This window comes from Eretmochelys imbricata, chromosome 2 (genome assembly GCF_965152235.1).
Source record: "Eretmochelys imbricata isolate rEreImb1 chromosome 2, rEreImb1.hap1, whole genome shotgun sequence".
Taxonomy (NCBI): domain Eukaryota; kingdom Metazoa; phylum Chordata; order Testudines; family Cheloniidae; genus Eretmochelys; species Eretmochelys imbricata.
Window position 1 is genome coordinate 232,523,046 of NC_135573.1, and position 13,255 is coordinate 232,536,300.

At 39.3% G+C, this 13,255-nt stretch overlaps 1 protein-coding gene across 8 annotated transcripts in view; it reads left to right on the forward strand.

The window, feature by feature from the left end:
- The window catches only part of MLLT10 (MLLT10 histone lysine methyltransferase DOT1L cofactor), a 221,131-nt gene extending 209,033 nt beyond the window's left edge, over positions 1-12,098 (forward strand). For 7 of the 8 annotated variants that reach the window (XM_077808198.1, XM_077808197.1, XM_077808199.1 and 4 more), the window contains 6 exons: positions 702-890; positions 1,552-1,640; positions 1,775-2,124; positions 8,071-8,173; positions 8,791-9,003; positions 10,455-12,098. In XM_077808198.1, coding sequence (XP_077664324.1) covers positions 702-890; positions 1,552-1,640; positions 1,775-2,124; positions 8,071-8,173; positions 8,791-9,003; positions 10,455-10,499 — 989 coding nt within the window. In that variant the 3' untranslated portion in view covers positions 10,500-12,098. Of the gene's footprint in view, positions 1-701; positions 891-1,551; positions 1,641-1,774; positions 2,125-8,070; positions 8,174-8,790; positions 9,004-9,364; positions 10,435-10,454 lie in introns of those variants that run through there. The other variant, XM_077808204.1, reaches the window with a different exon arrangement.
- Positions 12,099-13,255: the final 1,157 nt, after the last annotated feature.

Below are 13,255 nucleotides of genomic sequence, written 5' to 3' on the forward strand. Positions count from 1 at the left end.
GTTTTCATTGATCACATAAATTTGCAATTTATTTGACAAAGAATTCAATAGAACAGTTCCTTTTGCACATACTTTTCCTTTGCATTTTTAAAAAAACAATAATAGTTGACTACATAAAAACAATGCATATATTTCAGAGCTTTGATCTGCTCTTAGAGTTTTTAGTTGTATTTTAAACTTCATAAGTCAATAGAATAGGCATTCCACAACTGCTCTGTTACCTGCATGTCATTAAAGGAATCTTGTTTTTCTTTTCTTTTTTCTTTTTTTTTTTTTTTATGGCTGCATTTACAGAAAAAGCACATTGTACTGAAACTTGCTCAAAATTAACATAGACCCTGATGGTGCAACTGTCTCTGCATGGAAGTAAGGGTCCATCTACATGGATCCACAGTTGGGACTTTGTTATATATTAGTTTATGTATTTTAAATAGCATACATCTGACTTCAAAGGAGAAACTTTAGGATTTTTTTTTATTTTAGTACATTCTCATTAATTATTTGGGGTGGATTTTCACTTTAAGCACTATCTTAATTGGCAATATTAATCCGCAGTATGTAACTAGGGATGCTAAGGATATATATAGTATTTAAAATTCTAACACATGATGTATTGTGCAATCCTGAGATATTCTTCATAAAGAAAAAACTTTGAATGTGACCTTAAAAGAGATCAGATTTATTAGTCAATTGTTTTCTAGTTCTGGGAATGCTGAAGTCATTACACCAACTTCAAGTTGAAAATCGACGGTTAGAGGAACAGATTAAGAACCTGACTGCTAAAAAGGAGCGCCTCCAGCTATTAAATGCACAGCTTTCAGTTCCCTTTCCAACAATAACTTCAAACCCTAGCCCATCTCATCAAGTACATGCATTTCCAGCACAAGCTGGTAAGTAGAGAAAAATGTTTCCCACATTTTGCATAGTACTCTTATCAAAGTAACCTGAAGACTCTTTATGTAAAAGGCCTATTTTACCCCTATTTGCCATGAATGGGAGATACATGTGTGTACAAAGAGAACAGATCCAGTATAATTGGTGGGTTTTTTTAAATGATTTGTCTGGTGTGTATAATTAATCACTGACAATATTTTTGTTGGAGAAAAGAATGGCAAGTTTATATTGGATCTGGGAATTTTTTAGATATAAGCTTTCCCTGAACAAGCTACTTTGTGCATACTTGTCTTTTTTTTTTTTTTTTTTTTATAAAAAAGTAAAAGATCTGAAAAACTTTCACAAGAGAAAAATTTCCCCTTGTTTTAATGTGTTTTAAGACGCATGAGACTTACACAAATAATTGCTGCTTATGTCCAGGCATTTTATTTTTCACTATTCAGTCTTGAATCCATCCATCACCTTTTACTAGTCAGTTAAACTAATATTTTACCTTGGGGTTGTGATTATAAGAAATTAAGTTTATGGTCAAGTTTTGTGTATTCTATGTTTAACATCAACATTCTGCTGAAATAAATTATTCTGAATATTTTAATATTTTAAACATGTTAAATGCAAAAATTAAACTTCACTTTATTTTTTAAATCATCACTTTAGCACCTAGCACTGATTCCTTGAACAGCAGTAAAAGCCCTCATCTGGGAAACAGTTTTTTACCTGACAATTCTCTCCCTGTATTAAACCAGGTAATTTTGTTTTGTTTTGTTTTGTTTTTCTAACCTTGTTATAAATTAACTTCATCTCAAAATCCTTGTGCTGTTCTGTTTTGTTTGAAATTCTATACAGCTGAGGGTTTTTGTTGGTTTGTTTTTTACATTAGGAGATAACCTCCAGTGGACAGAGTACCAGCAGTTCATCAGTTCTTTCCACTCCACCACCTGCTGGGCAGAGTCCCGCTCAGCCAGGCTCAGGAGTTCAACAGGTCAATGGTGTGACAGTGGGGGCACTAGCTAGTGGTATGCAGACTGTAACGTCCACCATTCCTGCAGTGCCTGGTGTGGGTGGAATAATTGGAGCATTGCCAGGTAACCAGCTGGCAATCAATGGAATTGTAGGGACTTTAAATGGGGTGATTCAGACCCCTGCCACAATATCCCAGAATCCTTCTCTCACTCATGCAGCCGTGCCACCTAATGTATCACACCCTCTGCCAACAACACTAAATAACAGGTAAGACTCTTACCAAAATGTATTTGCTTTTTCTGATTGTCGCCATACGCTGTGTGCATTACTAGCTTAATTTGGTTAAACAGGTTTAAGCATAGAGTTTATTTTATTTAGCATTTCTTCTAGCCTATGAATGCCTGACTAGATTCTTGTGTTCTGTGTAAGACCAGTGTTAAGAGGACAGGAATTTAATTGCACTATGGATAATGAAGTTTAAAAATCAGCAATTCCTGCCATACAATTTTTGGGGCTTCACAGACCATGGTAGTTAGGGTTCATCTATTTCTGCCTTTTCCATTTTCTCCTAAATATGCTTTGGTTGATCCCATTAATGTGTCACAACGAGCCCAAACAGGTTCACTCAAAAGAAAAGTACTGTATATACTCGTTCATAAGCCGAATTTTTTTAGTGAAAAAGGGAAGCACCAGAGAAGGGGGTTGGCTTATGAATGGGTATAGAGCAAGAGAGGTGGGACACAGCCCCTCCCCCCGACAGAAGGAGCAAGGAGAGGCAGCAGAGCCAGAAGGGAAGAGGCAGGGCCAGAGTGTCGCCGCTTCTGGCCATGCTGCTCTGCCCCCAGCCTCTGAAGCAGCTGAAGCTCTGGGGCTGGCAGGCTACAGCTGTGCTGCCTGGCCCCACCCCCCAGAGCAGGCTGTGACCGCCCTGCCCAGCCTGCCGGAGCAGCTATGGCCAGTCCAGAGACATCCTCCCTGGCCCTCCCCAGATAAGGTGGGAAGGGATGGGATGGTGAGAGTGTGGGGGTCCCGGGCTAGGGGTGGGGTCATGTGGGGGTGGTCACAGGGGTTACTCCCCTGACCTTCAGCTTCTCCCCCCCAAAAAATTTCCCCACGAGTTGCTGTCCCGGCCCGTAAGGGTAGGCAGCTGGCACGCTGGGACACTTCCTTTACTTAGGTTTACCTCCATGCCTGCGGTAAACAAACCATCTCGGCCCGCCAGCAGCTTATCCTGATGGCCCAGGAGCCAAAGTTTTCCGACCCCTGAATTATAGGGTCGGCTTATGAATGGGTCATAAAAATTTTCCATTTTTACTTATCCATCCTGGGGGGGTCGTCTTATAAACAAACTGGCTTATGATCGAGTATATACGGTAGTCTTAGCTAGAGTAAACTGTTTTTCCAGTGGCAGTGAAGTAGCATTGAAAATGACTTTAAGGTATGGTGTTGCATTTATCCCACATGCAATATGCTATTATACATACAAAAAACTACATAAAAACAGTATTTATGTTGCAAAGTCAAGCACTCCAAAGTTAGAAGATGGTAGATTAAAAAGTTCCGGTCTACCTTAATTCTTCCCCCTTGCACAAGTTGGGCAGCATTATGGTTACACAGGTAATCATGTATCTGGCATTTCCTAACTTTTGAGTGCTTGACTTCGCAACCTAAATAATGTTCTTTTAATGTAGTCTTTTTGTATGTCATTTCCTAGTTTTTTTTAAAAGAAAAAAGATAAAAGATTCAGTTATGAGCATCTGTAACAACCCCTCTCTCCCATCAAAATGTATCATAAGCAGGCTTTGAATCCTAAACCTTCAGGATTGCAGCACAGACTGCTATCACTGGAACTATGGGGCTAACTATGTTAGTTGGCAACAGGAGATGGCTGTTATCCCAGAGGGAAGATAACCTGTTTGGATTGGGAGGTAGGGGAGAGGCCAGCCTGGTCCTGTTCTCTTTCTTCCTGCCCACCCACCCCACTTGGGAGTTGGGAAAGCTCCATCCCCATGTGGGCTTCCCCTGGAGTGTGGGAACAGAGGAAATGGGCTGCAGGGTCTTGGCTGGGGCTGTTTCCAGGGGTCAGGGAGCATCCCAGCTTCACGTGGTTGTTCCAGAAGGGAGCATTGGCCACTGGGGCCATTTCTGGGGGTGGGGAGACCAACTCCAGATCTCTTCTCTCCCATCCCTCCACAGCTACCCTGGTAGCTGCCGAATGTTCCCAGTACAGTGTTGTTACTGGCAGCAGCTGCTGCAGGGGTGACAGCCTAGCACTTCAGAATGTTTGTGTGTTATGTTGGCATGTACCAAAAATGTTCTCAGAAATGAAATGAGAGAAGATAAATAGCTATTTTAATAAGTTTATATCTTGGAAAGAACTGAGTAGAATTTCATAGTACAAAGAAAAGGCACTTCTGTAGCTCAAGGGCATCCTGGCTGTTGACTGTCAAAGCTCTCACTTTATAATGGAAAGTGTTAAGCAACCTAAATTTAGGGATTTTTAGCATATCATAATTTTCCTCTTCCATGTATAAAAGTGGGTTCCAAATACTGCCATCTTTTCCTCCACAACATTGCCAAAATCTGACCATTTATTTCTATCTGTCCAGATCCTGCAAAAACTCTTGTGCATGCCTTCCTCATATCATATTTTAATTATGGTAACCTGCCACTCTACAGCCTCTTTGATACACACATCACCCACTTTAGTCCATTCAATTGATGCTGTCAGAATCCTATTTCTTGCCTGTCAATCTACCTACATACCCTCCCGTCTTAGAAACACTTGGAAGAGTCTCCCTTCTTCACTATTTTAAGTTTCAACTTCATGTCTGCCCCTTCCAGGTGGTCTATAACCCCAGTTACCTTACCTTTTCTCCTTTCTTATTACCCTTTTCTGTTCTGCTCCCCCAGCAATGCCAACTTCAATGCCCCATTCATGCCCTTGTCCCACATATATCTGTTTTCTTTCATGTACTTGTTGCTTATCTGTAATGTTCCCCTCCTTCTCTTTCGAGTTCCTCCCTAGGACCCACTTCTGCCATGTAACTAACCAACTAGGACATCCATGTAGTCATACATTACAAAAAAACAAATCCACCCTCCTTATTACATCAGAGCAAGCACTAACCCTCACTGATTAACTGTATAATCTAATTAATGACACTGGTGTATGCTTACCCTATTCCTGCTGTCTTGTTTCTCCCATGTTTGCTTGCCTTAACTTATTTTGTAAGGGATAGTATTGTCTCTTACGTTTTCGAAGGATTCTGGCACACCTTTGGGTGCAGATAGAAAGATATATTATATTTTACATATATGAAAGTACTTTCCACGTGGTTGAGCCTTCAGAAACACTGTTTTTGAAAATATGCTGAGCACTGTTTGGTCCTGTCCACTTTTGCAGTTAAACCATGTTCAGCAGTGGTTCAGCTACACCTACGCTCATTGCCCTGTGTCTTTTCTATACTAAACACCTTTGGAAAAGTCTCTTGCTTTTGTACTTCCACTGATACAGCTGACCCAGTGTGAGGGCTTAATTAGGGCTTGTCTTCACTACTGGGGAGATTGACACTGCTGCAATCAATGCACCAGGTGCTGATTTAGTGGGTCTAGTGAAGATCTGCAAAATAGATGTCAGAGCACTCTCCGGTCAACTCCATTACTCCAGCTCCCCGAAAAGATTAAGGTAGTCGACTGGAGAGCATCTCCCGATATTTAGGGTGAATTGCTACTGCTAGTTAATTACAAAAGTCATGGATCTGAGAAGACAACTTCATGTGGGAGATAGGTAGTATAATTGAAGACCTCTGCATGCATGTTGCTTCCACAGATCCACACACACTTCTCATTACTGTGCTGCTTGGGAAAGCTATGAGCTGCAGCAGAAGTATATGTTGAAGTATTTCACTGGGGGAAAAGCATTCAAAATCAGAGGCCGGGGGAGAAATAGATTAATAGAAGGAGCCCCACCCCAACCCATACAACACACAGGAGGGTTAAATGATTGTTGGAATGAAAGGGAACAATCCTCTTTTTCTCCAGGCAGAGGAGCTTGTGGGACAGGGAGTTTCAAACTAATCAGATATGTTAGTCAGAGGCCTCCAAAAAAGTAAATCCCCATTCCAACCAGGGAAAGCACACCCAGTTAGGAATCCCAGGAAACTTCCCTTTCCTGGCAGCTTTGGGAGGCAAGCTTGTCTTCTTCACTTGGGTGTTTCTCTGGAAATTTAGTTCTCCAGCTGTGTGTGTGGACAAGGGGATAAAGAGACAGAAAAAATAATTAAGGAGAAGTGAGACGCTAAATATGTGGGAAGAGGTAGAGCACATGATGTATGGGGAAAGAAAGAATGGGATGGAGAAAGAATGAAAAGAGCAACAGCCAATAAAAACAATGCAGAAAAGGACACATTGTAATTATAGGAAAATGTGTAAAAAGTGGAGTGAATACTCAAAGCTCGATACAAATACATTGTTACATTTAAAATAATTTAATAAATAGTTGATTAACATGAAATAGAATAAAAAGTACATGAAGAGTTTTGTTCCTTTGAATTCTAAGAGAGTTAGTTTGGGAGGAGTGGTGATAGCACAGGTGTTTTTCAACCCTGGCTAGTTGGTGTCAGGCAAAGTTTTAAGGCCTTGCTAATTCATCGTTGTCTATTTGTATTACCATAGCACCTAGGAGCCTTAGTTATGGTGTCCTGTTGTGCTAGGCATTGTACAAACACAGAACAAAAAGACTGTCCTTGTCCCAAAGAGCTTACAATCATAGGGGAAAACAAGAGACATTTGATGTCTATAGACAGATTCATAGAAGAACACAAGGAAACAATGACAGGTTTCAGAGTCACAGCCGTGTTAATCTGTATTCGCAAAAAGAAAAGGAGTGGCACTCGATGAAGTGAGCTGTAGCTCACGAAAGCTTATGCTCAAATAAATTGGTTAGTCTCTAAGGTGCCACAAGCACCCCTTTTCTTTTCAAGGAAACAGACCGTATTTGTCAGCTTTTTAGGCAATGGTCACGGCAGCTAGCCATCATGAAGTTTTTTGTCCGCACCACAGCAAACAAGAGCTTTAAGCAAGGATTTGAGGGACGATAATGAGGTAGTTTTGCAGATGTTTATGGGGCATGCTTCCTCATGAGGGACAGCATGGGAGAAAACACAGAGATTCTTGTTTGAAAATTTAGCAAGTGGGCAATGGAGGCTGACATCAAGGGCTATTCGGAGGTAGGAGTCAACATGTCAATAGCAAATGAAAGATGATAGGTAGCGTGGGGATAGGTTTGTGAAAGGCCTTCAGAGTGAAGCCTAGCAGCTTACATTTGATGTGAGAGAGAAAGAGAAGCCAGTAGCAGATTTAAAGAGAGGGGTAACATGCTCAAAATGAGAGGCTAGGAAAATAATCTTTGGAGCAGTTCTGAATGGATATGTGGCCAACATTGCATTTGTCAAAGCCGCAGAAAAGTATGTTGTAGTAACTGAGATGTGAGATCATGAGAGTCTGGACAAGTGTTTTAGCTGTGTGGATGGATAGGAAAGGCCATGTCTTAGAGACATTATATAGAAAGAATCTGCAAGATTTAGACATACTCTGGATGTGAGGGTCTAGAGAGATGTCCAAGCTAAAAATAAAACCCAGGTTATTGGCCTGGTGACAGGTAGGGCGGTGATGTTGTCCATAGTTCTTGAGAAAGAAGGTATTGGGGGAAGTTAAGGGGGAAGGATTGAGAGTTCTGTTTTAGCCATGTTGAGCTTGAGCTGATGGCTAGACGTTCACAAGGAGATGTTAGAGAGACAGGCTGAGATTTCAGTTTGGACAGGTCTGTAGTAGACAGACAGACCTGTAAATCATCAGCATAAAGATGGTTATTAAATTTGTGTTTGTGGGTGAGACTGGAGTATCCAGGCATATGTTAACAAAATGTGGGTGAGCTATGTGCATATTATAACTGTGTGTATGTTTACTTTGCTGTCCAACTTATGCAAGAAATAACTACTCATTTGCTATTGGTATTCAGTGGGATATCTAGCAACATTTAATCAAAATGCTATATAGCAAGTGAGTGTTACTTATCAAAAAGTCTATACATGATTTCAGTTTGTAATTTTGCTGAAAGGCTGAAGTAAAAATGATGCCCCAGACATCCATTAGTCAAATAAACTGCAGTGTCACATTGCAGAAACTAAGAGCTTGGTCATTGCTTTGCAGTGCCTCGGGACTAGGATTACTTCCTGACCAACAGAGACAACTTCTGCTCCATCAACAGCACCAGCAATTTCAGCAGTTACTGAGTACTCAACAACTCACATCAGTATGTCCTATATTTATAATAGAATTAGCTATGTTCTGTGTAAAGCTGAGTCAGGACCACTGCTTTCTGAAGTATAGACAAACTCCTCAGGTTAATACAAATATTAGACCTATGTGGATTAACTCCTTGATCATCTGTCTGTTTAAAAAAATTAATTTTCAAAAATAGTTTGTTCACTTCTCTGCACCTTTTTATAGCATGGAGAATATGTTCACTGTAAATATTGGTTTGCGTTGAAGGATATATATGCCACTCGGCACCTGCTTGGAAAAATTTTAGTTTGTATTGAAAGTAGCATGATTTTAATACTGTGCCAAACATATTTGAGACCCTTTTTTGTAAGAAAAGGATATCAAATCTAGGGTCCTGTGATAGAGGCTTTCCCCAGGCCTCAGCTGAACTTCCTGTTGAGCTGCTGACATTAAGAAAGCTTGAAGAGGCTCTCTCTTCCATCCTCCACGTTTCTGTGGAGCTTCATCATTGCAACCCATGTTAACTGGAGTGTGGTAAATTGTGGTTACATTGCAAAAAACACTAGGGTAAGAAAGAACCTAGAAAGGAGTGACAATTCGTTGAATGATTGTTGATTAGAATGTTCTTTCCTTGTATTACCTAAGGAACAACATCAGGCCCTTCTGTATCAGCTGGTGCAGCAACAGCACCATCAACACCAACACCACCAGCCTGAAGTGCAGCAATTGCAGATCCCAGGAGTAGCACAGATACCCATAAATAACCTGCTTTCAGGCACTCAAGCATCATCCCTTCATACAACTACTACCAACCCATTTCTTACAGTTCATGGGGATAATGCAACTCAAAAAGTGACAGTAAGTCTATTTTCACCTATAATGGCATTTTCAGTGACATAATTAAAGGAACATTGTGCCAAATTCAGAGGCAAGTCTTAAGGGAAACCAGATGTTTAAGTTGGTGTAACCTATACCTTCTGTCCATACAAGGACTTAAATGTATTTAGGCTTCCTTAGACTCTAACCCACTTACTACAGTAATTGCTATGCTGGATAAGACCAGTGGTCCACCTAGCCCAGTATCCTCTCTCTAAGAGTGGTCAGTACTAGATGCTTATGAGATACATGCAGGGAATTCTCTAGTGAACATCTTTCATCTGTCTTTGTTTAATTGACATATTCAAAGCTTTATCGTCTTACTTTTTTCATTATGAAACAGACACAGTCAAATCACCAATCACAATTGTCAGTGTTTCACTTGGTATTTCCATGTAATGTCTTAAATGAGTAAAAAGGAAGTACTTATGTCAGTTGACATATTGCCTTGCCAGAGCTTTGTGTCTAGCCACTGTCACTTTCTTGTCTCCTGCATTAGCATGATGATATGAGCCTCCTTGTGTGCTGCTCTAGGAGCTCCCATGTACATTGCTCTTAGACACTGAGTGGAACAAGTATACCTGCTGCCATTTTATAGATTTTGTTTACTGTTATGGAACTTTCATTTAGAAAATTAAATAATTTTAATATACTTAAGATGTATTCATTTCCCCATAGCCTTTTAAATAATTGTTTTAATTGAGGCCTGACTTACCTTTTAGATTAATTTATTGTCCTAATCACAAATAAGTACAGTATGGATGTGACACATCCAGAAATCTGGGATTTTCCCAGATATAAAATAGCAGTTGTCAGTACCTGCAGATACAATATAAATCCTGATGGTCACTATGAAAGAGGGGACAGAAGACATGAAAAGAATAGGCAGAGAGAGAGAACTTCTGGCACCAGGGAAGGGTTGGTAGCGGGTAGAAAGTGTATGTTGTGTGGCTCCAGAAACAGTGATTGGGAAGGGGTATTTCTGTGGTGAGAGGTTTTTGGGTCCTTAGATGGAATTGTTTTGACATCGTGAAAATCCCCTTCCCCCTCTCTCCATGAAGCCTGGCAGATCAAAAGCAGCAGGAAATACAAAGCAGGGTTAGATGGCCCCAAGGAGAGATCAGTAGTTTGGATCTGTTTCCTGATGGTAATTTTGGAGGTCTAAAATACCTTTTCTGTAATTACTTTCTTCTTTCCAAAGTTTTGTTTCCATGTTGTGTGAATACTTTTATTTAAAATCCAAACATTTTGCTAAAATCATGACAAAACTTCTACATTTGATTCTTTAGCATAATGATCTAATCGTATTCACTTTTGTGTCCAGACTGTATTCCAGCCATGCCTTTTCATTTATATGTAGAAGTTGTAGAATTTAGCAAATCTAAAACACTGTCTGGTTGTACAAGTGTGTGTGTTTTTTTTTTTTACCACAGAGGCTTAATGATAAAACTGGATCGGTTGCACCTGAAAAAAGTTGACATTTGAATAATATTTAAGAACTGCATATCCTGCTATTATAGCACTTCATCTAGCTGCGAACTGCGGATCTTCCTTTCTGCAGATATGAAGAAATGCAACAAGGACCTAACTGCACAGCAAAGGATTAATCTTCATAAGGACATTCTTCTAAGGCTCTGATCTACTTTCCTGTTGCACTGAAATGGAACTACTTCTTCAGATTTAACAGACACTGCAAGAAATCAAATTCTGCAAACCATAATTATTTTGTCAGTATGACAATACTAAGTACAACTACACATTCAGCCCTGGAAAATATTCTACTTGATGCTCAAGTAGTAGTTCTTATTATACAGCTGGAGGGCTAGTAAACTGAAAATACTTATTCCAGTCACACATTACTTGATTTCAGAACAGGAGTCTTCGCAAACAAACCAACCTTATCTCTGCTGCAATTGCAAATGCTTTCAGCCCCAGTTTTAGTGGCAGTGTGGATTTCCTGTTAGGTGTTTTTTGGCTTTTTAAAACATTTTGAAATCTGACTCATGATATAAGGAATCCAATTCTGAACTTGTCACTCCATCAAATTTCTACTGACTATAGAGTGAATTTTGCCAGAATAAGAATTTCAGGGTAGAGTCCAAAGGTTATTAACATTAATTTGGGTTTTGTGAGTTCTAAGGTTGCTGGACAAACCAGATCAGTTTAAAGGGAATTTTTTTTTTTCACCAGATGAGAAGGCCACTTTGGAAAGTACTGGTAGTGTTTGGCCTAAACTAAGTGCCTGTTGCTACCTCCATTGTGTTGAAATGGCTGCAGACAGCTGAGCATGCACTAGACAAGTCCTTGTAAGCAGCAGAAATATTCAACATTGCACCAGCAGCCTTCCCCATTGTTCTGCCTTTATTAGAAGTGTTGAAGCCACTGTAGATAGCTCAGGCAAATTGTTACCTGGGTCACTTTTCACTAATAAATTACCAAAAAAGCAAGTAGATATTTAAACATTTCCCAATGAAATATACCAGTGGTTGAAACGGTTGAGCTTATTGTTCGAACATTTTCACTTAGGATAGATGATTTCTTGGCATGACCCTATGGAGTGTAGATAAAAATTGGGATAATGACCACTAATCTGTATTTAGAAGTGTAAATTATTAGTGGAAAACGACCCAGCTGTAATTAGACCTCCACTGTGTACTTAATTGGAAGAACATGTTAATTCTGCAATATGTCTCTTGGGTAGACATTGCACAGTTCTTACCTCATATCTGTAAATAAGGTTTTTGTGAATCTGTTTTGTATTGTGAGAAATTCATAAGAAAACATTGATATTTTGATTTGTAATATTTCTAATTGGTAGATTTAATCAAATAATTTATTTTTATATGTTCAGGGGGATTTTAAAAAATTGTCACAAATCACTTTTGTGGATACTTTACAAAAGTAAATCAGTGTGGTTTATTTTACTTATTTAACCCACTGGTTAATATTCTGTAACAATTTGTACAAATGATAAAATTAAAATGTGCTGTTATTTTGCTTAGATGTAAAATTCCAAGAGTATGAAAAGATATGTACAGAGCTTTTGTTAATAAATTTTAATAATGTTCATAGTGGTACACTTCACAGCTGTATGAGAGATTCTTATAGAAGTTGGAGGATATTCTGTCCTTCCAGTTCTATTAATATTCCATGACTGGCTGGATTTTAGTACTTGTTGCTACTGTAATAATCAGATATCAAATTATACTAAAGTTATTATTTACAACAACCAGTTTCTTAATGTTTCCTTTCCTCTCTTTGTATATTAGTGTCAAAGTGTATTTTGCAAGCAATCTTGCTACTGTAAAAAAGGAAATGCATTTTTGCTTATGCAATCCATTGTAGGAGGTCACCAGGCTGGTGCCTGTGCCATAATCACAGCATAAATTACCTATGGTCAAATTTTAAAGGCACTGGTCTCAGCAGAGACACTCCTGAACTCTGGCTGAGCATAACTCCTATACAGTAAATGAAGCACAAAGACATTTTGTTTTGCCATTGACTTCACCAGGGCCAGGATTTCATCCTATATACATTCTGTAACTTATTGTATGTCAGGCTACAAGAAAAGCATTTCATATTTGGTGTCTCAAATTTATATTTTAAGTAGGAAGGGGCAAGCTTTCAACCTTACATTTGTGGATTTCTTATTTAAAGTTTCTTTTACGTAGAATTTCTTTATTTTTATAGGTTTCAGAGTAACAGCCGTGTTAATCTGTATTCCCAAAAAGAAAAGGAGTACTTGGGGCACCTGAGAGACTACAGCTCATGAAAGCTTATGCTCAAATAAATTGGTTAGTCTCTCAGGTGCCACAAGTCCTCCTTTTCTTTTCTTTTTGTTTGTTAAAGAAAACAAAACAAACTGCCTCATTTAAGATTTGAATTGCCAATTTTATCTGGAGCTATTTGTAAATAGACCCCTCCTAAGTTGTCTCAAGTTTTGGGGCCATGTCACAATTGACACCTTAAGATGTTTTCTAGACAAGTAACATACATGTGGTTGGTAGTGCTAACTAAACACATGGAAAGAGCCTTTGCTCCACCTCTCATAGTGGGTCTCATGCTAGAGGGCTTTAGCTGAGTCTGCAATTTCCTGGATGTGATGGCTCTACCTACATTATATGGTCTTCCACAACAATAAAAGTGGTACTTAAACTTCACCTCCACATTCACATTAAAATTCGGTGCTTTCAATCTAGCATGGCCTGTGTTTCCTCCAAAGCCCCATCCTCAG